At 37.8% G+C, this 9407-nt stretch overlaps 1 protein-coding gene across 2 annotated transcripts; it reads left to right on the top strand.

Moving 5' to 3' along the window:
• Positions 1-4117: 4117 nt before the first annotated feature.
• Positions 4118-8805, top strand: LOC114827594 (uncharacterized). Of its 2 annotated transcripts, none has more exons than XM_029109684.2 (9): positions 4118-4500; positions 4581-4654; positions 4866-5008; positions 5119-5165; positions 5265-5373; positions 5498-5559; positions 5850-5964; positions 6485-6647; positions 8608-8805. In XM_029109684.2, the coding sequence occupies exons 1-8, from the start codon at positions 4315-4317 to the stop codon at positions 6634-6636; spliced, it is 888 nt and encodes a 295-aa protein (XP_028965517.1). In that variant the 5' UTR covers positions 4118-4314; the 3' UTR covers positions 6637-6647; positions 8608-8805. The 2 variants fall into 2 exon arrangements, with proteins under 2 accessions (XP_028965517.1, XP_028965518.1); XM_029109685.2 differs by having other exon boundaries at positions 4183-4500; positions 4871-5008.
• Positions 8806-9407: the final 602 nt, after the last annotated feature.

Here is a 9407-nt window from a genome sequence, read left to right as displayed (position 1 = left end):
CCCAAAGTGATAGCATCATAGATTTCAAAATCTTCCTTCAAATTTTCAATAGTTAAGTTGAAGAGTTCATTTTTCTCTTGAATTTATGCCGTGAACTCCATAATCTCTCCAAGTTGATTTTTCAATTCGCTCATCTCCTTAGCTTGATTAAGCATTATTGCATTCTGATTTTGCTGCCCCTTCACCAAAGAGGTTAGTAATTGAAGAATTTGATCACTATATATGGACTTACTTGAATTTGATTGGAATTGTTGTGGGGGAAGTTGTGGTGGCTGCATAGGTGTTAAATAAAACTCCTCAGATTGCTGCCAATATCCATTTTGTTGAGCCTCCTTGGCTTGATTTTGTGAGCCCTGCACCAAAGAATTTATTTCATCAAAAATTCGATCATAATCTATTGACGAACCTGAGTTTGATTGAGCATATTGTATATGAGGTTGTGATGGCTGCATAGGTCTTGAATAGAACTCCTATTCTTGCTCCCAATATCCATGTTGTTGGAATTGTTGAAGTTCTATGTAATCTGAATAATCTTTCCAATCCGAATTGTAAGTGTTGGAAAACATGTTGTCCCATGATTGGCTATGGCCTTGATAACCCCAAGCTCATTTGCAGCAAGTTGAGAACATTGATGAGTTGGATATCCTTGCCCAAAGGACACACCACATGTAGGGACACTTTGCATTGTGGTCCTTTCGGCATATTGTGACAATTGAGAAGTAAGTTTCGCCAATTGAGCTTGAATGGTAGCAAAATTCATGTCTTACTTCTCTAGTACCTGAAATCAACAAAACTAAATCAAATATCAAAAGTAAAAATAAAAGACACAAACAGAAACAAAGTCAGTAACTAAAACAAACGACACGAAAAAGAAATAATGAGGGATTAGCAAAGTTGCTAATCCCCGGCAACGGCGCCAAAATTTGATGCGAAAATTAACTTAACACACAAATTAAACTCTCTTTTGACAATTGTAGTATATGTATAAGTAGGGATCGTTCTGGACCGAAGATTAGGAGGGCTTGCTAATAACCTCTAAACGGACTCAAAAACATAAAACTAAACTTAAAAACACTTAACAAGACTCACAAGACTCATAGCAAACTTAAAATACTCAAAACAGCTTAAAACAACCAAATAAACTTAAACTAGACACTAGAAATGACTTTGGACGAAAATTGACTTTTACTTGAATCAAAACACTTAAAAACACAAACTAAAACAGATTCTAACTAATTAGACACACTAAAGTAAATGGGGATTGAGTTTTGGACAAATTTAAAATAAAAACAAGTAACTAAAACTTAAGACAAATTTTGGACGAATTTGGTTGAATTAGATGGATGATAAGCTAGCTAGAGGCTCTTTCTCCACACATGACATGTATGCAAATGAATCAATTTCCAGTTACTCCTTCATCGAATTATAAATGACAATGCCCCAAATTAACCGCGACATCACTAGTTAACCCTCATATTTTCCTTGTTTTATTGGATTGGATGACATCATTCGACAACCCAAAGCATTCTTCAAAAGTTCCCTACATGACATCATAATAAAGATACAATCAAAGATCATTACGTTCAATGAAAATCATAAGCATTGACAAAGCACTTGCAACTATGACATCATGTCACTCATGCTAGGAATTAAACTTAACACGATCGTTTATAAGCGACCTCCACTACTTGTAAATATAAGTTTGTAACGATTATGTGAAACTTTCTTATATTCTAGCAACAGATTTATGCATGCCAATTAAGTGTCGACCCTTAATCAACAAATACAAATAAGTTATCAATCAAATAGTTAAGCCTATTGCATTCATGATTCAAGAACTCATACCTGGAATTTATCAACTCATATTGCACACATAATCATGGCTTTGAAATCACCCCTAGCTAAGAGGGGTTTAGCTACTCATGTTCATAACAAAACGAAAGAAAATGAATTTGAACATTGGAAAGAAAAGAAAGAAAACGCCTAAACGCTCCAACGATCCACGTTGGACAGCAAGCACGTCCAATCACTTTCCTTCCCTTCCTTTCTTTGTTGCGGCACAATGTGTGTTTTGATGGATGAGTGGTAAATTATGGTGGTGGATGGATATAGGTGAGTTATGGTGAAGGGTGGATGGGTGGATTGTGTTGATATGGTGGTGGAGGATGGATCAAAATCTGCCCAAGTATATATTTTGAATTTAGGCTTATGTGGTGGTGAAAAGGGTGGTGAATGGTTAAGGAGAAAAGACCCTCCTTGTAGCAGAATCTGTCCTCTCCCCAACTGTTCGTGTATGAATGTTGTATCTCCCTTTTAAATTGTAGAATTTGAAGTAATAATGAAGGGTTGTTGCTGCATAAGTGTGAATGATGGTGCCAACTCCTCTTTGCATGTGTGTGTGCTGTCCATGTAATCATCATTTCCACTCCTTCATTCTTTATTTTCTGATTTCCTGCTGCTTATGTGCCTTCATTCTTTATTTTCTGCTACCCATGTCGTGTGTTCCTTGCTGTTTTCTATCTTTATTACCATATGTACCAGCTGTTACACTTGCACATACATGCTCTTCATCATTTCAGCTAGTAATCAACACATTTTCTGCCATCACATGGCAGCTATGATGTTTGTAGTTGTAAGTCAACACACTTGCACACACACATGCTGATTTCCAGCCTTCTAATCTTCAAAAACGTTCATTCTCAGGTCTCCATGCTTACACTATCCAATCTTGGCCCAAAAATGCTCCAAAATGCTCCAAATAGCACTTTCTTGCCAACTTTGTTATTTGAACCTGCAAACACACGAAAATAGCTTAAAGTACTAAAACAACTAGAATTAAACTAAGTAAATGCCAAGAAATAAGCTAACTAAGTTGTATAAATATGCTCCTATCAGGGACCTGCAATCATAGCTAGGGAACATGATCTGCGTGGGCTGCTCCCAAAAGAACCCGCATTGGGCTTCATTTTCGTACGGCGTCTTCATATGCTTAGAGTGCTTCGACAAGCACTATGGGCTCGACGTCCACATCTCGTTCGTCCGATCCGTGATCGTGGACTCGTGGTCCGAGATCTAGATCAAGAAGATGGAGGTCGGCGATAATGAGCAGCTCAACGCCTTCTTCGCCAGCTACGGCGTTCCTAAGAAGATGGATATCATCACCAAGTACAACACCAACGCAACCAATGTGTATCGGGATCAGATTCAAGCCTTAGTTGAGGGGCGGCCCTGAAGGAACCTACCCGTCATGAAGGAGGCCCAAGAGTTTAGGAAAAAAGAAGCTGCCTTTGGCCCAAGGCGGCGGCGATGGTGGAAACGGTAGAGGATGTGGTTCTAGGAATAATGGGGGGGGGGGTAGGATAGTTGGGACGACGATGGTTTCAGATCGTTGAACGATATGAGGAGGAATCCATCGTCCCCCATTTAAAAAATTATTAAAAATTTTATTTTTTAGTTTTTAATATTTAATTAATTTTTTTATTAGATAGTGGGTCTCACCTCAAGCCACGTCAGCATTTAATGGAGGAATTGACAGACAAATTGACGGAAGGTATGACATTGAACAATTTCGTAAGATAAGGTATGACATTGAAATGTTTTAAAGATGAGGTATGAAACTGTGGTTGACCCAATAATTGAGGTAATTTTATGTAATTTACCCTATGTTACGATCCCACATTGGCTACACAAGCAATTGTGTAGTGATTCTTAAGTCCTTGGGGTCCTCCCACCTATCAAGCTAGTCTTTTGGTTGGGCTCTTCCGTTGGGCTTGAGTTCTAACATTGGTATCAAAGCCAGACAAACCGATGCTGCGGAGAGGACGACCTGGAAAGGGCTACCTTAACGGGATGACCAGAGGGCGCCACTGTTAAGAGTGAAAGCCACCAAAGTAAGGGCCACCGTGGGTGTTTGCTTCCGAAGGGGATAGATGAACCGACGCTACAGAGGGGGTGACCCAGAAAGGGCTACCTTAACGGGACAACTAAAGGGTGCCAGCATTAAGAGTGAAAGCCACCAGAGTAAAGGCCGCCGTGGACGTTAGTTTCCGAAAGGGTGGGCAATGTTACGATCCCACATTGGCTACATAAGCAATTGTGTAGTGATTTTTAAGTCCTTGGGGTCGTCACACCAATCAGGCTAGACTTTTGGGTTGGCTCTTCCTTGGGCTTTGAGTTCTAACACCCTACTAATTTAGTCCGGTTTAGAAAACACGCTCGAATTTCCTTCCCTCCGTCGAGCAGCGCTGATCCTGGCCTGGGCATTGTTGCTGTCGTTCGGCCATCGCCCTTTTATACTCTGAAAATTGGTGGGAAATGCAAACCCTAACCCCAATACGACCTCGTTTTGCAAGGCCCTTGAGCCTCAATCCTCTGTTGTCGCTCTCTCTCAGACCCTCGACCGCTCGAGCATTCTCCTCTTCTTCTTCCTCTTCAGATTTCTCCAACCAGTCCCGTGGCGGCCTCCCTCGCTTCTTCTCCGAGCTTATCCCTGCTTCCAAGGCAATCTCTCTCTCTAACTCCCTCTCTCTAACATACAGAGAGTAAATGTAGGCTTATTGTATGTTGTTTTGATGCTACAGGGAGGCGTAGTCCGCGTACAAGGCGACGAGTTCTGGCACATGACTAAAGTTTTGAGGTTGTGCGCCAATGATAGGTACCTCCTAAAATCCCAATCCAACTTCATCAAATTTGAATTGGGTTTCGTGTTACCTGGAAGAATTCGAATTGGGTTGGTTGAATTTGGAACCAATTTTTGATGGTTGTGAAATCGAAACATCAAGGAAAGTTCAATTTTTGGTTAGGAATTTAGGATTTGTTGCGCTTCAGTTGAGTGTTTCCCTGATTTTTGACATAATGCGTGCAAGGGTAGAGCTTTTCAATGGGAAAGGAAATTTGATACAAGGGTTAATACAGAGCGTCGACCGCTCTGGGCTTGATTTTGTGGCATTGGAAGATCCAAAGTTAGTTCTTCCACAGAACACACAGTGGCATGTGTTTGCGGGTTTTGGTTAGTTTTCCACATTTTCTGATTCTAGCATAGTAGTTCGTAAAAGAGTACTTAAGACTTGAGGGGGTATGTCATCAATAATTAAAATGCTGCTCCATTTCACATTTTAGGTACTTTGAAGGGTGGTCGAGCTGACTGGCTTGTTGAGAAATGCACGGTATATTTCATATTTGTGATTCTGTATGATGATTTTATGCAATGTAGTGCATACTGCAATAGCTGCTACTAAGGATCATATTTTTGTTTACTGCCTTAGGAGCTGGGGGCTAGTAGTTTAACCCCTCTGCTGACAGAGCGGTCTCCTACTATCTCAGAAAATCGGGTGGACAGGTTGCAGCGTGTCAACATGGCAGCAGCTAAACAATGTAAAATAGTTAACTCTACCTTATTCTTGATATACATGTGTCACTGACTTTTGTGTCCTATTAAACGTTTCTTTTAGATATTAAAGTTCAAAGCCTTGTTTCCCCATGGCTACTTCTGTCACAGGCCAACGGCTACATGAAATGATTATGAATCCTCCAGTGAAAGTTAATGGTCTTTTAGCTCTTGTGAGTTCTTTGTTCACTTCCCCCGTTTTGTTTTATTTTGAAGATTAACAACTTTTTTTTGTTCTGTTTTGTTACAAAATAATTCCAGCCAGACCTGTATGATGGCATGCTCTATAATATAGCTCGGAACCAAGTTGTTTCTCATTCTTATAATTTACAGATTTAGTATTGTTTGTAATTCACATGTGCTCTTTCACATCATGTTCCTATTGATGTGCAGACTATTCTTCATGTCAACATACTTACTTTCCATTGTTAATTGAAATTACATGTACGATTTTGATACTTAGGTTGCACAGTCAAAGCTAGCTTTTTTGGCAACTGCAGAAGCTACTCCTCTTGTTAGTGCATTAACTTCATCAGGATGGGAGTCCAGTGGGCTGATTGTTGTTGGACCAGAAGGTGGTAAGTATTCATCATCTAACTATCTTTATTTTTGTTGCATACCAAATTACCAATTACCAGCCACATTTATAAGATATTAAGAATCATTTCATTTCACTCTATGACTTGGTGATACTGGACAGCTAAAACAATCCCGTGCTTATATTCCAAAATTGTAAGATTTATGGTCAAACATGTGAATTTTGAAATCAAGTGAATATCGGACAAGTAGAAGAAGATTGTGCTACAAATCCTTAACAACATTCATTAGAAGAAGAGGCTAAGTTAAACTTTGAGAACAGTTGACCCAGACTCTATTAAGGATTGTGTCGGACTAACGTACCAGCAATTGTATGTGTGCATTGATTTTCTGCTACTTTTTGGTGCTATTATATACATACTCTCTTTAAGTTCACCCCTTGCCTCTTATACATTCATAAGCATACCATACCATACAAGATAAGATATCTGTTTTCATTACTGAGATTAATACGTAGGAAATTCATCATTGTGGATTTATTTTTCTGTATTCTTGCTTCAGACTTCACTGAGAAAGAGGTGAGTGACTTGATGGAAGCTGGTGCTATCTCAGTTGGTCTTGGCCCACATCGACTACGGGTTGAAACTGCAACAGTGGCTCTTCTGGCAACTCTCATGTTATGGTCTGATTCTCAAAAAGCATGTCATTCTTGATCTTTCTTAAGGCAAGTCTACTTTAGTCATCTCTTGGATAAGGCCTAATATTTAAAGTTACCATTTTCGGCCACTTGTAGGCAACTGTTTTACCAATGTTCTATTTTTTTTCTTGACAATTTGAAGCTTAACAAGGGTTTTTGCACTGTGAAAGTTTGCCAATTTCTAGATCATAGTCAACATTTCAAATTATAACCGTGTCAAAATGCAAATTATGAGACATTTCTGCGTCTTTTTTTATAAAAAAATTCATTTCCTTAATGATGTTGATCAATTCATATTTTATTGCATCTACCTCTTAGGAGAGTGAGAATCTTAATAGTCTTGGCCAAACCCATCTGTTATACATCTCCAACCTGCCTTTAATCATATTTCCATTGGTCGAGTTTAAACGAACCTAACTCTTGCATAAACCTAGTTTTTAGTATAGGGAGCTTAAGGTTGAACATCCAGACACATTTTCTAAAGAGTAAATTCGGTGGCAAAGGCCAGAAAAAAAAAAATTTGGTTCAAACTTTGTAGGTTGTATGGCGGGATTTGGTTGGGTATGAAAATGTTTGAATAGTGAAGTAACTGTCGTTTTCCCCCGAACTTTCACTTAGTTTTCGATTTCTTCCCTAAACTTTTTAATTGGAAAATTGAGGACTTAAACTAATTTTTTGGCCGATTTCCCTTGCAGTTAGTTTTTCATTCATTCCATCCGAATTTTTGTTAAATGAAAATATGTTCACAACAAGTGAGGGTAGTTCGGTCGTTTCAATCTTTAAAATATTGAAAACCCTAGATTTCTAAATTGTTGACCTGTGCAATTTTGTATGATTCTATAGCTTGTGTCTGATGGTCAAGCGAAGTGACGTTTTAGTTCTCAAAGGAGAGTCACGTGGCGTGCACGTGATAAGAGTTAACTAAGAGAGGAAATCAGCCAAAAATATTAGTTTAAGCCAATGTATTAAAAGGCTCAGGCGTGACCGAGGCATCCGATGGATAGCCCAGCCTAGTAATTTTAATATATATTATATATAAGTAAAAATTATAATTATAACTAAATCAAAGATAATATCATCTTCATTATTAATAAGTCTAGTTGTACTTAGTTGTACTTGAAAACTATGTCATATAGTCTTAAAATGTAGTAATTATTTATTTTATTGTAAGCAATTATAGAGAATTTCAAGGAAAATAATGATGAGTGGTCGCAATTATAAGAAATTTCAAGCGAAATAAAGGTTGAATGTTGCAATTTGAAGTAATTCAAAAGGAAATAAACGCTGAGTGAAGTAGTTATAAGGTATTTAAAATGAAATAATAGCTGAGTGGAGCAATTATTATAGGAATTTGGAGGGAGAAAGTCTCTCCTTCGTTGAAACTAGACCAGCAGAAAAATATTTTACAAACCTGGATTTTGAAGAAAAAAACGCCCATATGAGCGTCTCAGATGCCTTGAAGTGCTCCTCCGTCGCCCATACGCACTCCGGCGACACCTCAGCCCACTCCTACCAAACTGAGGTGGCAACTCTCATGCCCAACCTCAGATGCACCCCTAGGCACGCCTTGAGGCTAGTTTTTTAAAACACCGGTTTAAGCTCTTGATTTTCCAATTTAAAAATTTAGGGGGTAAATCGAAAGTTTAGAGGGGAAATCAGCAGTTTACTCTATCATTGTATACAAAGTAAACTTTGGCTAGCTTGTCAGAAATCATCTGATTTGACCTCCGTACATGGTTTAATTTTTTCCACAGGAATCATGCAGCGAAAAACAAATTAGTAATCTATGGCCTATTTTTATATTATATTTTCATTACTTGATTGACTAATGAATGATAGACTTATCGCTAATATTATCGAATGCTTTGACTGTGTATGAAACATGTAATAAAAATGTATCAGGGCATTTTTGCTCTGGTTTCCGTCGTTGTTTCCATGTCAAAAATTACGGCTGAGATTGTAGTGACTTTTGTATTTGTTTGTGCAGATGATTCAGAATGTCAACTTCTGAAATGAAAACATAGAAGCGAAGGTAAGGCAGTGATTGGTTGAGAGGAGTAGAATTTGTAGTCCAAGTTGTAACAGCATTTTCTCATTAGGATTTTGTAAGGGAGGTGCCGTACAGGTTGATGCATTTGATATCATGATACCAACAGCTTCTAAATATATTAATTTTGTTTGAAAATGGAGTGTTTGCCTTTCTTTGTCCACAGTCAGCAAAAGGAGTCTCTCATGTCTCATTTGTCAATCAAAGAAACGTATCGGTTGTGTATTTGGGTTAAGTTAGTTGTGTTAAAGTAAATGTAGAAATATAAAGAATAATCTGAATGATTACTTTGAGGTACAACTTGAATCGTTTCCTTAAAGTGTTATTTGTCCCAACTCGAATAAGTTTGTTAAAGGGTTCTTGGCAAATCAGTTCCAAGATACAACAAAGTATGGAATATTCGATTAGCAAAATCGAATTATATTCCCTTAGAAATAACTAGAAAGAAATTGTATGAATATGATGGAGAGAGAAAAGAGCAAGGAATGTAGAAACAAATTTCTAAAAATGGTGAGTGAAACATTATGCTACAATAGGTATTTATAGACATTAAAGTACCCGTTCATTGAGCCCTTTTATTTTAGTTGAAGATATAGAATCCTTCTTAATAATGTTAACCCAAAAGACATGTTTTCTATTTAGAATTTTCAAAAAATAAATATTGACTAATTATATCTTTTAATTATACTCATACAATTTAAGTAAGCATCATATCTTTTAACAAGAAGTTGCAGTTCAAC

This window comes from Malus domestica, chromosome 10, assembly GCF_042453785.1.
Source record: "Malus domestica chromosome 10, GDT2T_hap1".
Lineage (NCBI taxonomy): Eukaryota > Viridiplantae > Streptophyta > Magnoliopsida > Rosales > Rosaceae > Malus > Malus domestica.
This window is presented reverse-complemented; position numbering and strand designations above follow the sequence as displayed.

Coding starts and splice junctions, on each gene's coding strand:
- LOC114827594 (XM_029109684.2), top strand. CDS start 4,315: ATGCAAACCCTAACCCCAATACGACCTCGTTTTGCAAGGCCCTTGAGC. Junction 5,009..5,118: donor GCATGTGTTTGCGGGTTTTG/GTTAGTTTTCCA, acceptor TTCACATTTTAG/GTACTTTGAAGGGTGGTCGA. Junction 5,560..5,849: donor TTAATGGTCTTTTAGCTCTT/GTGAGTTCTTTG, acceptor TTTGATACTTAG/GTTGCACAGTCAAAGCTAGC.